Genomic DNA, 16,115 nt, shown 5'->3' on the forward strand with positions numbered 1-16,115 from the left:
CGATCCCGGGTCTCTAGGATCACGCCCTGCCGAGGTGCCAAACCGCTGAGCCATCCAGGGATCCCCTCTTTTTTTTTTTTTTTTTTTTTTAGGAAAGACACAACATATTATTGAAGCATTGGTACCTGCCTTAAGGAAGCATACAATCTATGTGTAGGAAGAAAAAGTTTAAAAGCTCATAACGCAGCACGCTTGCGAGTGGGAATGACCGCAGGGCAAACAATAAAAATAAATCAAATGGAAGAAGAATAAACAAACAGCCCCTGGGTAGCGATTCTGTGTTCCCGTTTTGGATACAATAAGGCTGTTCCTGCCTTCGTGCAAGGAAAGGAAGGATAGAGACATACCTCAGGACATTATTAGTAGTTCTTGGGGGAAAAGACTTTTTGCGTAAAGGATTTTAGTATTTCCCTCTTTCTGGGCAGCCCCCGTGGCGCAGTGGTTTGGCGCCGCCTTCTGCCCAGGGCCTGATCTTGGAGACCCAGGATCAAGTCCCTCATCGGGCTCCCTGCGTGGTGCCTGCTTCTCCCTCTGCCTGTGTCTCTGCCTCTCTCTCCCTCCCTGTGTCTCTATGAATAAATAAATAAAATCTTAAAAAAAAAAAAATCTGTCTAGTATTTCCCCCTTTCTAGGAAGTACTGACCTACTTAGAACATTACAGAAAAAGAGGAGCTTGGCTTAACCTGTTATACCTTATCTAATGAATGATAAAGTGAATTAGAAGATAAAGGTTTGAAGGCTTAAACTACCAGGGAATTCATTTGTGTTTTATATTAAAAGCAGATAAAAGGCAGAGGCTTTAATTAGGTTAAAGCCTAATTTATGTCTCTTAATCTGAAACCGCATAATATGATAATGGATATTCTTAAAAGGTGGTATTGATATGATTGTGTAATGAATGTTATTACACTTTGTATTCTGAGATAATCCGTAAATGTCCTTATATAAAGTAAGGATTTTATTTTATAAAATCTTTAAAGTATAGAGTGCATAACTTAACTCATGATTATCATTCATGATTTGATTTATGCTCTTCTACAAACCTTACAAAGTACATTCTTGTAAAAAAAAAAAAAAACAGCATAAAGCAAAAGTGAATTCCTCTCCCCCATCCCTCTTCCTTTTGGAAATAACTTACTGTTTTGGAAGGCCCATGGAGGGTGTAATATATATATATATATATATATATATATATATATATATATATATATATATATATATTTTTTTTTTTTTTTTTTTTTTAAGATTTTATTTTATTTATTCATGAGAGACAGCCTGATGCGGGACTTGATTCCCAGACCTGGGACTTGGTTCTGGGACCCAGGATCATGCCCTGAGCAGAAAGTAAAAAAGTTCAACTGCTGAGCCACCTGGTATCCCTTTTATATTCTTTTTTTATGGCTTTTTTGTTGTTTTAGTTTTTTGTTTATTTTTTGCGTTAAGAGTGTTAAACTGATTTAGCAATCAACCCCCCCCCAAATCTGTCAACTATTATTTGTCAGTTTTTTTTTTTTTTTTAAAGATTATTTATTGGGCAGCTGCGGTGGCACAGCGGTTTAGTGCCGCCTGCAGCCCGGGGCATGATCCTGGAGACCCTGGATCGAGTCCCACATCGGGCTCCCTGCATGGAGCCTGCTTCTCCCTCTGCCTGTGTCTGTTCCTCTCTCTCTCTCTCTCTCTCTCTCGCTCTGCATCTCTATGAATAAAAAAAATAAAAAAAAAAGGAAATCTTAAAAAAAAAAATTATTTATTTATTTATTTATTTATTCATGAGAGACACAGAGGAGAGAGAAAGAGGTGGAGACACAGGCAGAGGTAGAAACAGGCTCCATGCACGGAGCCCGACATGGGACTCGATCCTGGGACTCCAGGATCAGGCCCTGGGCTGAAGGCAGATGCTTTAACTGCTGAGCCACCCAAGGATCCCAGTTTTTTTTTTTTTTTTTTAAGATTTTATTTATTTATTCATGAGAGACAGAGAGAGAGAGGCAGAGACATAGGCAGAGGGAGAAGCAGAGGGAGAAGCAGAGGGAAAAGCAGGCTCCTCGTAGGGATCCCAGTGTGGGACACAATCCTGGACCCCGGGATCATGACCTGAGCCAAAGGCAGATGCTCAACTGCTGAACCAGCCAGACATGCCATCCTTTTTATGTTTTATGAAAATGGTTCTTGTGGATGCATTGCCAGAAGTGTAATTGTTGTGCAATAGGTTTTAAATTTTAAATGTATATTTAAAATTTTAATGGTACTACCAATTCCTTTAGTTCTTATTTTTTAATGTATTAAAAATTGACTAGTACAGTGGACACCCATGTATCTATCACCAAATTTAACAGTTATCAAAAATGTTACATTTCCTATTTTATTATTTTTTTTAAGGTGGGCTCCATGCCTAAGATGGATCTTGAATTCATAACCTTGATAACCAGAGTTGCATGCTCTACTAAGTAGCCAGGTGTCCCTTTACGCTATTTTATTTTTTTGAAGATTTTATTTATTTGTTCATGAGAGACACACAAAGAGAGAGGCAGAGACACAGGCAGAGGGAGAAGCAGGCTCCATGCAGGGAGCCCGATGTGGGACTCGATCCTGGGTCTCCAGGATCACGCCCTGGGCTGAAGGTGGTGCTAAACCACTGAGCCGCTGGGGCTTCCCTACACTTTCTATTTTAAAACAAACTCCTGGTCTCATGCCATTTCTTTTCTATCTATCTCAGTGAACATCTCTAAAAAATACAATCCTTTACGCAGTAGAAATTAATTTTACTTTGTTTTAAGCATTTTTTCCCCTTAACACTGATGCTCTTTCAGCAGCCTGTGTAGTACTTGTTCCCTTCAGATTCAGCTGAGCTCAACTTTGTTAGATTGTATTTTTTTTTTCTTTTTAAGAAGTATATAAATTTTGCATCAAATTTTCTCATAGGTAGCATAATGGTTATCAAAGCTAATATGTAGGTTGAGTCAGTAATTGAAATGGAATCTTCATTGAGAAGAATAGACTTATAAGCTAGTTTAGTTTACTTTTCTTAATATTTTCTGTTACAAATTTGAAGTTCATATTTTGCCAAAATGTTTTAATTCAATCTTTAAGGTTATTTTTAGTGACGTGAGTATTATGAATTTATTTCAGACTTTTGAATCAGCTGTGCAAGAGAATGTCAGCATTAATGGGCAAGCATGGCAGGAAGCTTCAGATAGTTTAATAGGTATGTTATTTAACTTTTTCCTTTCATTAATTTGAGTTATTTTTGTGGCTAATTTTATTTTAAATGCTAATTTTTTAGAATTTATTTTTTTGCTTTTTTAAAGATTTTATTTATTTGAGAGAGAGAGTGAGTGAGAGAGAAGGAGGGGGAGGCAGAAGCAGACTCCCTGCTGAGCAGGGAGCCCAAAGCAGGGCTCTATCCTGGGACTCCAGCGTCATGACTTGAGCCAAAGGCAGGTGCTTAACAGACTGAGCCACCTGGGCATCCCTTGAATGCTAATTTTTAATCCCCATCTTCAGTGTCCCTTCTGTTAAAATTTTTCTTTCTTTGGGGGGAAAAAGGAAACAAATCTAGAAGACTATTCAAGTCATAATCTGAGGCAAACTACACAGTAGGTACCTTGATTTTTTTATTTGTGCTGTCTGGCATTCTCAACAAGACTTTGATCTGATTAATCTTTGAAAGTACCCTTGTCAGTAGGTTACTGGAAAATACTGTACAGCTGTCTCCTGATGAAGAAACAGGCCCAGAGTATTTCTATGATTAATACCTTATAAGTCAAATTATAGTTTTACAAGTGATCCTTAGAGTAGATAATGAAGTACCCTTAGAAGTATGAAGTTAAATGCTAAGAGTACCATGTAAAGGATGAGGTAAATATATAGAGAAACCTTATAATCAAAGCATACTTGATTATACCCTAATATGTTGACATATCTAAAGAAATCAAAGTTTTGTTTTGTTTTAAAGATTTTATTTATTCATGAGAGAGAGAGAGAGAGAGAGAGGTAGAGACAAATAGGGAGAAGCAGCTCCCCTTCAGGGAGCCCAATGTGGGACTGCATCCTGGACCCTGGGATTACGCCCTGAGCCCAAAGCAGACGTTCAACTGCTGAGCCACCCAGGCATCCCAGAAATCAAAGTTTTAATGGAAAGAAAATAGTCAGTGGTCAGTATAAGAAGGAAAAAAGTTAGGAAAAAAAGAATGATCTGTGTGAGAAGGGGCAGAAGTCCCCAGCAAAGTCTAGGGGAGGGCTACCCTGATAAGGAGTCAGTGTCTTATCTTTACCCATAGTGATATTACAGTCTGACCAGCAGACCTTTGTGTCCCAGCTTGATATTACCTGCTATCCAGTTATACCTTGAGCCGATTCCAGGCACATCAAGTAACCCTCTGTGGTTATGATTTTTCTTCTCAACATTAAGATAATACTTTGCCCAGAAAACTTCACTGTCTAATCCTTGCGATTATTATAGTTATCTCATCAAAGTCACCAAAATTTACATTCTGATTTATATATTGAAACGGTAAAAGCAATAACATTAATTTCCCAAACATCAGAATGATTGCCAATTTGCAAGAGAGGGGGAGTTTATCACAGTCATCTAAGAGTATTTTTAAACTACACAGCCTTTCCTGTGTCTTTATTTGACTCTTGTTCTGTGAAGTCACTTTGGAATTACTTTATTGTTTGCTCCAGGCTGCCTTTAGCAATATGATTCATCAATTTATAGATTAAGATATGTGTGTTCTAATAGGTTGGCAGCCTGGGTGGAATATGGTTAGTCTTTGTCCCTTTTTCTCCTTATAACTGTGAGGGGAAATAGTTGAGAATACTAAAATTTTACCTTCCTTCACAGGCACTTGATAATGCCAGGCACTATACCAAGTTTTAGGACATAGATGAAAACACATGGTCCTTACTATTTAGGAACTCATTGTTAATGGAAGTAAATGAACAAGGAATTACTACTGTTTGGAGAGGGGGAGAAGACCAAACAGAGTAGATGGTAGTTAAATGCATTTCATAAATGGTAGCATGCTAGATAAAAAGGAGGAAGGAGGGATCCCTGGGTGGCTCAGTGGTTTGGCACCTGCCTTTGGCCCAGGGCGCGATCCTGGAGTCCTGGGATCAAGTCCCATGTCAGGCTCCCGGCATGGAGCCTGCTTCTCCCTCTTCCTGTGTCTCTGCCTCTCTCTCTCTCTCTCTCTCTCTCTCTCTCACACACACTGTCTATCATAAGTAAATAAATAAATCTTTAAAAAAAAATGCCAAAAAAAAAAAAAGAAGGAAGGACACTCGAAGCAGAGAGAAGAGAGGTGCAAATGCACAAAGGAATGATATATTTGGAAAATGTCAGAACTGAATTGGGAAAACTAATGGCAGGTGTGGCCAGAGATAAGTTGGGGCCAGATTACAAAGAGCCTGAGAGTTTGCTAAGGAATTTGCACTTTATCCTTTTGGCAATGGGGAACCAGTGGTAATTTTTTTTAAAGATTATATTTATTTATTCATGAGAGACAGAGAGAGAGAAGCAGAAACACAGGCAGAGGGAGAAGCAGGCTCCATGCAGGGAGCCTAATGTGGCACTCGATCCTGGACCCCGGGATCACGCCATGAGCCAAAGACAGATGCCCAACTGCTGAGCCACCCAGGCGTCCCACCAGTGGTAATTTCTAAAGTAGAATTTATATGAGAAGCTTTGTGTTTTAGAAAGTTCACTGCTGGCTGTGTTAGGGGATGGATTGGAGAGGGGAGAAATTCAAGGCAGGCTGATCTTAGGGAAGTTACTGTGATAGTACAGTAAGAGATGGTAAAGACCTGCCCTAAGACAATAGGAAAGAGAAAACGGTTCAGTAAATAGGATTAAAAGGGTTTGTATCTCATCTAATGCGTAGAAGCAATAAGTAATCTTCACAAGGGTAGAGGTTGTCTGTTTTGTTCACTGGGATCATTGTAGAAATGAGTGAAAACATGAAAGAATGAATATACAAGTGAAAACAACTTTTTCCCTTCCTATGTAACTACTCTGAAGGGACTTGATTTCAGGCTTGACCAGGTACATTTAAGAATCAAAGTGTAGGGCAGCCCAGGTGGCTTGGCAGTTTAGCACCACCTTTGGCCCAGGGTATGATCCTGAAGACTTGGGATCAGGTCCCACATCGGGTTCCCTGCATGGAGCCTGCTTCCCCCTCTGTCGGTGTCTCTGCCTCTCTCTCTCTCTCTCTCTCTCTCTCTCTCTCTCTGTCTCATGAATAAATAAATAAAATCTTAAAAAAAAAAAAAAAGAATCCAAGTGTAAGTTCCTCAAGACAGGGGCTATGTATTTGTTTTTCAATACTTAGCTTGGCACATAGTAGGTACATGGTAAACTTGTTAAATTGGTGACAAGATCTTCCCTGCTCAAATTGTTTATACATTTCAGATTTGTAGCTTTATCATTAGGTGGCGCTGAAAAACCATTTTTCTCCTACATAGAAGATTTTAGCTAGAAGACTTTTTTTTAACTGTGAAATAGTACATTATTTCAGGCTAATGATTGAACTTTTTAAATGGATAAATTAAAATTTAGAAAGGGCTGCTCATCTAAATGAGTTTTCAAAGTAAGCAGTGACTATTTTTCTCATAATACTCTCAAAAGAATTTATTTGGATTTAATATTTGCTACATGAATGAGAGATACTTGATGTACTTCATTAATCTTTACCCAGTATGTATATATATGCTAAAATGTATCAGCAATGTTTGAAAGTTTCCAAAAATATGTTTCACTGTTTCAGACTTTTTTTTAAAAGATTTTATTTATTTATTCATGAGACACAGAGAGGCAGGCTCCCTGTGGGGAGCCTGGTGCCGGACTCGATCCCAGGACTCCTGGGATCTCATAGACACTCAACCATTAAGCCACCCAGGTGCACCTGTTTCAGACTTCTTAATGAAGTTTCTACTCAATAAAATAGATACATTTCTAGCACAGACATTGACATAACAATGTGTGATATGAGGCCAGTTAAGCCAATGACCGAGTTCTTTAGTTTTTTTTTAAAAAAAGATTTATTTATTTATTTGAGAGAGAGTGTGTGCACACACCCACATGAGCAGGGGGAGGGGCAGAGGGAGGAGAGAATCCTCAAGTAGACTCCCTGTTGAGCACGGAGCCTCAAAGGGCTGGATTCCCCTGACCCTAAGATCATGATCTGAGCTGAAGTCAAGATCAAGATCTGAGCTTGACTGACTGAGTCACCCAGGCACCCCATTCTTTAGTATTTTTAATTATTTATTCTTAAAGATGATTTTCAAAATAAGGTTGATGTACCACCTGCATTCATTTCACCTGGGGTGCTTAATTTTGGGACTCCATTCCAGAGGCCTCTGTTGAATCAGGATTTCTGCACTTCTGACAAGTTCCCCATGTAAGTATTCTGCTGAAGTATGAGATTCACTATTTTCAAACAGGAAAGCAACAGATAAAATAGTTTTAGTTAAATCAAAGAAGTTGTACAGTCATCGTGTCTTTTACTTTTTCCTACTATTTATCCAGTTGTGTTTATTTCAGATTTAGCTTTTCTACTCTGCTACTGTTATAGCTTTGGTGCAGCACATAATCCAAAACATGTTAGAAAGTCTGACATTAAATACCCTTTACAGTCTAGTTCTTTTATATATTATCATGCTTCTTTCCTTACACTTCATCCTGCAGTCATTTAGAACTTTCAGCTTTGGAAAAGAGTTTCCCAGAACCTCTGTGATCTTGTAAATATGGTTTCCTCTGCCTAAAATGTTACTCCTTGTTATTTTTTGTCCCACCTTTTTTTAATCCCATGGATTTACATTTATATTTCAAGGCTTAGCTCAAATGTTGCTTTCTGTTTAAAGTTCCCTAAGCAGAGTTAGTGTTCCATTGTTCTGCATCTGACTGGCATTTAGTTCATAACTCAAATGCATATATCAAGTTGTGTTGCAATTGTTTATTCCAGGGAACTGTGAACTCTGAGAGAGCAGGGATCATGTTATATTCATCTTTGTATTTTTCTAATTTAGGCCTGGCTTCCCATAGGTGCTCAGTAATTGATTTTTCAATGACTAATAAATGAATTAATCACTAAGTGAGGGCATCCATTAACTTACCATATTTGTTTTTCTTAATTATTTTTTGTTTTCTTAATTTAGCTTATATATTTCTATACAGGCTAAAAGCAATGTGTTTTAAGAAATTTTTTGATATTGTTTTCTCTTGAAATAGATTCTGATATTAAAGTACTTGAAGATCAGTTTGATGAAATCATAGTGGATATAGCCACAAAACGTAAGCAGTATCCTAGAAAGATCCTTGAGTGCGTCATCAAAACCATAAAAGCAAAACAAGAAATTCTGGTAAGATGATTTATCTTTTTTTGTTGTCGTTGTTAAAGATTTTATTTATTCATGAGAGACACAGAGAGAGAGAGGCAGAGACAGGCAGAGGGAGAAGCAGGCTCCCTGCAGGGAGCCCCATGTGGGACTTGTTCCTGGAACTCCAGGATGACGCCCTGAGCCGAAGGTAGATGCTCAACTGTGAGCCACCCAGGCGTCCCATAAAGGTTCTCTTTTTAAGCAGACTCCCTGCTAAGCAGGGACCCTGACTTGGGGCTCAATCTCCCAATCCCTAAGGTTATGACCTAAGCTAGACCAAGAGTTGGACACCTAAGTGAGGTGCCAAGTGAGGTGCTAAGCAGGGACCCTGACTTGGGGTTCAATCTCCCAATCCCTAAGGTTATGACCTAAACTAAAACCAAGAGTTGGACACCTAAGTGAGGTGCCCCTATAAATTTACCTCTGAAGCCTTTTCTTTCTGTGTGTCATTTGTGTTTGGCACATTATTTGTATATGATTATATATTTTGGAAGTCCCCTTTAGTTTAAATTGGTGATGAGGATTGAATACCTGTTCAGGGGGCATCTGGGTGGCTCCATCGGGTAAATGCCTGCCTTCGGCTCAGGTCATGATCCCGGATTCCTGGAATCTAACCTAAGTTGGGCTCCCTGCTCAATGGGGAGCCTGCTTTTCCCTCTCCTTCTGTCCCCTGCTTATGCACACGTGTGCTCGCTCACTCACTCTCTCTCAAGTAAATAAATAAAATCGTTAAAAAAATGAATACCTGTTCAGAACACTGATTTGCTGTATGAACTGTGTGTAGTTTTACTCTAAAAATCATAATGGGTTGGGAGGTTTGCTGGGAATGATACTGCTTCTGGAGTGAGAAACCCATGTTGTTTTAAATTATGTTATATTCTTTGTGACTAATTTTTGAAATTAGCATGTTTTCACATATAAATCTCCCAGTTGCTTTTTTTGTCAGGAATCATTTTAGACAGTAAATGCTGTCTATGAGAAAAAAATATAAGCAGATATTTTTGCAGATTTTTTTTCTTCCAAAGTGTTTTCAAAGAAATGCCCTATTCTATCCTCCTACCCCCCCCCCCCCCCGCTTTTTAAAAATTTTGCAGGAAAAACATTCAAAATGTATTTTTTTTCTCTCCCTATTACCCCCTTCTTTCCTGGAAAAAACCTAATCGGTAATCAGTATTACATAAAAGAAAGTTGGCTGACCTAGGTAAGGTACTGCTGTGGAAGTTTAAAAAGATGCAAAATGGATGGATGATGGCAGTTCTTTTAGAAAATATTTTTGTCTCCTGCTGGCTTTGGGCAGGAGTAAGGAGGAACGTTTTATTCTTTTTGCTGAAGTGTGGATCTTTTTCTAAGTCAGCCTTGCACAGGGGCCGTGTAACCTGCTCTGTATCGTATGTGCTGTGAAGCAAGCCCATGGATCCTTTGCCATAGTTCTGCTCTTAGAGTCTCAGTATATCACAGGGTGTGTAGGCTGCAGTGGGCAGACATGGTAGTGGCCACTTTGAAAAGGGAGTTTCTATAGGCTTTCTGAGTTCCAGACACTTGTCTTAAAGTGAACTTTTGAAAAATAATCTATTCATAATTTGGCAATTACGTTATACTTTAAACACAAAATTCAGTCTCTGTGCCTTTAATTGGATTGTTTGCTTTTTTTTTTTTAAATTATTTTTTATTAATTTTTATTTATTTATGATAGTCACAGAGGGAGAGAGAGAGAAGCAGACACAGGCAGAGGGGGAAGCAGGCTCCATGCACCGGGAGCCTGATGTGGGACTCGATTCCGGGTCTCCAGGATCGCGCCCTGGGCCAAAGGCAGGCGCCAAACCGCTGCGCCACCCAGGGATCCCTGATTGTTTGCTTTTCTTAGACTTTTTAATGGTGCTATTTCTTAGTGCATGTAGTAGATGGCAATACTATAAAAGGTATAATTCAGACTTAGTTTGATCTTTTCTTTTCCCCTTTTTTCCTATGTATTTCAGGATCTTTTCTTTTCTTTTTTTTTTTTTAAGATTTTATTTAGGGCACCTGGGTGGCTCAATGGTTGAGTGTCTGCCTTTGGCTTGGGTCTTGATCCTGGGGTCCTTGGATTGAGTCCCGCATCAGGCTCCCTGTAGGGAGCCTGCTTCTCCCTCTGCCTGTGTCTCTGCCTTTCTCTGTGTCTCTCATGAATAAATAAATAAAATCTTTTTTTTTTTTTTTTTACAAAAATAAAGATTTTATTTGAGAGAGAGGGTGTGAAAGAGAGCACAAGCGTGAGGATAAGTGAGGGACAGTGGGAGAGCGAGAAACAGACTCCTTGCTGAGCAAGGAGCTTGATGTGGGGCTCTATCCCAGAACCCTGAGATGATGACCTAAGTCTCAGGCAGACACTTGCCAGCTGAGCCACCCAGGCACGTCCTCCTCCCCTTTTTTTTCTTTAAGAATGGTTCTACCAGCTAATAAGATATATATTAGCTGAAGGAAATATTTACATGAAAGATTGAATGAATAATTTAAATCTGTTTTAATTTATATGTTTAGAAGCAGTACTGCCCTGTTGTACATCCATTGGACCTAAAATATGACCCTGACCCAGGTGAGTCAATGCTCATTTGTGGTAAAAGTGAAACATTAGTTTGTAATTTTTATGAGTTCCTAAACTTTTTTAAAGGTGTCCGCATGAAGGGTATCTTCCCTTTGATGCTCTAACTTACTACCAGTCATCTGTGTTTTGCTCTTCTCTAGGATTATGAGACCTTGCTCTAATTGCACTGACTCAACAATTTCCAGGAGTAGGTCCTAGGAATCTGAACTTTTATACAGCTCTATCCTCAATTAGACTGTTACATTACCATCTTAATCTCAAACTTCTGTTATAGTACCCTCCCATTTCTAAGTGCTGTCCATTCTTTGTATTACAGCCAAAGTTACATTATTAAAGCATTTACGGTGTCACTCTCTAGTGTGATAACTGTCATTGGTTTCTCATTGTTTACAAAATAAAACCCAGGGCAGCCCAGGTGGCTCAGTGGTTTAGCACCACCTTCAGTCCAGGGTGTGAATCTGGAGACCTGGGATCGAGTCCCACATTGGGCTCCCTACATGGAGCCTGCTCTATCCCTCTGCCTGTGTCTCTGCCTCTCTATCTCTCTGTGTGTATGTCTTTCATGAATAAATAAATAAAAATAAAAAAAAAATAAAGTAAAACCCAATGAAAATATAATTTTAAACCTAAGAACACACATGCATACTTGATATACCTTTGAAATCCATTCTGTTTCCATTTAGATGCATCTTTTAAAATTCAGAGAAATGAAATTGATACAAATTTATGTAAATCCAGCAATAGAATTTACATTGCTAATGTGGGTCATATATATTTTTAAATGGCTCTATTCTCACATTTGAAAATTTGTAACAGTTTTCCTAAGAGACCTTTTGGTGTTTTCCTTTGACACTCAAAAGTACTATTTCTTTCTTTTTAAGATTTTGTTTGTTTGTTTATTAGAGAGAGCATGCATGCATACTTGTGCTAGCCAGAGGAGGAGCAAAGGGAGAGGGATAAGCAGATTCTGTGCTGATTGTGGAGCCCGATGTGGGGCTTGATTCCATGACTCCAAGATCATGACCTGAGCTGAAATCCAGAGTCAGATGCTCAACCAATTGAGCCACCCAGGCGCCACGTCCCCTTTTTAAAAAGTATTATTTCTGAACTATTAGAAAAACAGTTAAAACATTGATTTATTTTTTTGGGCTATTTAAACTTACGGTTTTGAGTACTTTATCTTTGTCAAATTGTGTACTACTTTCTAACATGTCCTCTGCCCCTCCTAAATCTCCCAAAGCCAATGGGGATAAACCAAGAGGGGGATGTACAAGCATATAGATACTCAGAAATTTGTTAAAATTACAGCATTCACCCTTTTGACAAATAAAAATTGACTTAGGACCTAATGCTCAATTGTTGTGACTCACTAAAAAAGGGAGAGTTGCCAAAATGCAGTAATTGATACACTTGTTTTGATTTTGAACAACCTAAAGAAAATAATTGAAACTTGTGGTACCATAATTACCCAAGTATTACTTTTTTTGTTTTTAAGCAAACTCTGCACCCAATGTAGGGCTCCAACTCATAATCCAGAGATCAAGAGTCACATGCTCTACAACTGAGCCAGCCAGATGCCCCCCCCCCCCAAGAATTATATTTTGATATAGTTAATTATCCACTAAAAATACTTGTAATCTTTTGATCTTAGGAGGGAAATGATCTTTACTTACATGATTATATTTCTACCATTCCAGTTATGTAGTAATTGTGGAAAAATCCTCTGTATCATATGATTCTGACTTCACAATTAAAGGAATAGTTAGAAACTATCTTTTGGATAAATTTTGAGATTTTTTTTTTTTTGAAGATTTTATTTATTTATTCATGAGAGACACAGAGAGAGAGAGACAGAGGCAGAGGGAGAAGCAGGCTCCATGCAGGGAGCCTGACATGGGATTCAATCCTGGGTCTCCAGGATCACACCCTGGGCTGGAGGCAGCGCTAAACTGCTGAGCCACCCGGGCGTCCCAAATTTTGAGATTTTGTTGTTATACATTATCATAATGTTTATAAACTTAGAATAGCATCAGTTCTTTTTTTTTTTTGTTTTTTTTTATTCATGAGAGACACAGAGAGAGAAAGAGGCAGAAACACAGGCAGAGAGAGAAGCAGGCTCCATGCAGGGAGCCGGATGTGGGACTTGATCCTGAGACCCCAGGATCAGGCCCTGGGCCAAAGGCAGGCGCTTAACCGCTGAGCCACCCAGGCGTCCCTAATCTTATTATCCTATCTTATTTACGGTGGCATACCTTATAATACTGCATAGCTTACAATACATCTAACTGGTAAAATCATACAAAATTAATTAAAATGGCTTGGGAAAATGGCATAAATTTGTATAGAACCTAAAAGTTTGAATAAGCTGCATGGGAAAATTTTTGTGGGAACTTCTGGCAAAATTTTTTTTTTTTTTTTTTTTTTTTTTTTATGATAGTCACAGAGAGAGAGAGAGGCAGAGACACAGGCAGAGGGAGAAGCAGGCTCCATGCACCGGGAGCCCGATGTGGGATTCGATCCCGGGTCTCCAGGATCGCGCCCTGGGCCAAAGGCAGGCGCTGAACCGCTGCGCCACCCAGGGTTCCCAATTTTTTCTTTTTGTTATTAGAATATTAAGTAATGTCAGATTTATTTGAAGGCTGACATTTTCAAAGTCTGTCTAGTTTTCAAGAAGCAATACTTAGGCATTTTGTATAACGTTGATTTGGCAGTTATGTTAGGAACTTCTGGGTATACAGAGAAAAAGCAGACAGATTCTTCCCTTAAAGAGCTTATGTTTGAGTAAAAGAAATGAGAGATAACCATAAAACAATTCTTTCATACTTTCTAATTGGTTATTTTCCCAGTTTTCCCTGAGTAAATAGCACATTCATCTACATTATTGCTTTAGTTAGAAGTCAACCTTGATCCTCTCCTCCCCTGTAGTCCTCATATCCATACAAATTATTCATTTGAAATATAATCCCACATTCATCTGTTTCTCCTATTCATTTCTCCACATTCATCCTATTATCACTTCTGATCTAAGTCGTCATCACTTTAGCCTGGGTTTCTACACATGCTTTCTAGAAGGTCTTCCTGTTTCACTCTTGTTCTTTCCCATTATATATATATACATATATATGTGTATATATGTAGGGCAGAGTTGATTTTTTTTTAAATGCTGAAATAATAAGTAAGTAAATAAATAAATCTTTAAAAAAATAAATGCTGAAATATCCCAAACATAGAAAATATAGAGTATAACATAATGAACATCTTTGTTGCTACCACTCATATTTAAAGGCTATTCATTCACATTTTGCCAAATTTGTTTCAAACCTTTTCAGGAACTAAAAGCTATAGATGCATTTAAAACTTCTTTGTACTCCTTCACTGTCCTATTCTGTTCCCTCCTACTTCACAAGGAATCACTATCTTCAAGCTAAGTGGATCCTTACTGTCCATGTTATTATGCTTTTACTTTATAGGTTATGTAAACATAAGTAATGTATGGCATTTGTTTTTAAATTTTTATATAAATTGTATCATACTGATCATATTCTGCAACCTTTTCCCTGTTGCCATTGTATGTACACAAAGCTTTGAATTCATTGAGCTAATATATAGTAAGTATTTCAGAGTATGAACACATCACTCCTTAGCCATTCCTCTATTGAGAGACACTTAGATTTTTTCTTTTTCTGCTGTTAAAAATAGTATTACAATGAACATCCTTATAGCTATTTCCTTGTATAGTGTAAACATGCCATAGATACTCTGGAGTAGATTCCCAGAAGCAGAATTTCTAGGTCTTGAGGTTTTTGTTTTTTTTTTTTTTTTTTTTTAAGGTTTTATATATTTATTCATGAGAGACACACAGAGAAAGGCAGAGACATAGGCAGAAGGAGAAGCAGGCTCCATGCAGGAAGCCCAATGTAGGACTCAACCCCAGGACTCTGGGATCATGACCTGAGCGAAAGGCAGATACTCAACTGCTCAGCCACCCAGGTGTCCCATGAGGTTTATTTTTATTCAGCTTCATTACACTTGAACTTTACTATTCATCCAAAGTAGTTGTATCAGTGTACATTCCCATCAGCAGTGTTTAGAAGTTCTTGCTTTCCCACATTTTCCCAACAATTATTACTGTCAGACTTTATATATATATATAAACACATACACATTTATTTTTACTTTTGCCAATTTGATAGGCATACAGTTGTATTTAAAGGTTGAGTAGGGATGCCTGGGTTTCTTCTCTGATACGCCTATATATATTCTTCACCCATTTTTCTGTTGGTTTGTTTGAACTTTTCTTATTTACTTCTAAGAGTTATACATATGGGCACATATCCATGCACACATGTACACACACACATATTTGGATATTAATCCTTTGGTTATAAGCACTGTAAATACTTGCTCTCAATTTTTGGCTTGTCTTTTAGCTTTATAATAATCATAAATTTTAATGAAGTCAGATTTACTGTTTTTTCCTTATAATTTTTTTAAAATGATTTTATTTATTTATTCATGAGAGACATAGAGAGAGAGAGGCAGAGACATAGGCAGAGGGAGAAGCAGGCTCCATGTATGGAGCCCAATGTGGGACTCGATCCTGGGACTCCAGGATCACTCCCTGAGCTTAAGGCAGACACCCAACCGCTGAGCCACCCAGGTGTCCCTAATTTGTTCTTTCAGTGTCTTTAAGAACTCTTCTACCCAAGTAACATAAAGGTCTTTGATATTTCAAATCAAACTTCAATAAAACAAATATATAGACAAAAAAATGAAAGATCTTTGATATTTATAGAGTTTTGATTATCAAGTTTAGGTCCTAAATCCATCTGAATTTTTTTTTTCATTTTATGAGGAAGGAATCTAATGCTTGCCATACTGATAGCCAGTTGTCCTTGCATCATTGATTGAGCAGTAGTCCCATCTTTTGTCCACTGCTTTGTAATGTTACTCTTTAATATGCTAAGTTTCCATATATTTTGGGGTCTTTTTTTGGACTCCTTTTATTTCTATTGGTTGACGTGGCTGTCTCTGCACTTTTTATATTACTGTACTTTTCTAAGAAGTCTTGAAATCTTAGAGTTTCTTCAAAACTGTATTGCCTGTTCTTGGCCCTTTACTCTTTCATAGGCATTATTAGGATCAACTTCTTAAA

The 16,115-nt window shown here is 38.1% G+C and overlaps 1 protein-coding gene across 2 annotated transcripts in view; it reads left to right on the forward strand.

The window, feature by feature from the left end:
* The window catches only part of NSL1 (NSL1 component of MIS12 kinetochore complex), a 38,158-nt gene that overhangs the window by 1,388 nt on the left and 20,655 nt on the right, over positions 1 to 16,115 (forward strand). For both annotated transcript variants that reach the window (XM_026001082.2, XM_026001083.2), the window contains exons 2-4: positions 3,130 to 3,205; positions 8,231 to 8,361; positions 10,897 to 10,951. In XM_026001082.2, the coding sequence (XP_025856867.2) occupies positions 3,130 to 3,205; positions 8,231 to 8,361; positions 10,897 to 10,951 (262 nt within the window). The remainder of the gene's footprint in view (positions 1 to 3,129; positions 3,206 to 8,230; positions 8,362 to 10,896; positions 10,952 to 16,115) is intronic.

This window comes from Vulpes vulpes, chromosome 13 (genome assembly GCF_048418805.1).
Source record: "Vulpes vulpes isolate BD-2025 chromosome 13, VulVul3, whole genome shotgun sequence".
NCBI lineage: Eukaryota > Metazoa > Chordata > Mammalia > Carnivora > Canidae > Vulpes > Vulpes vulpes.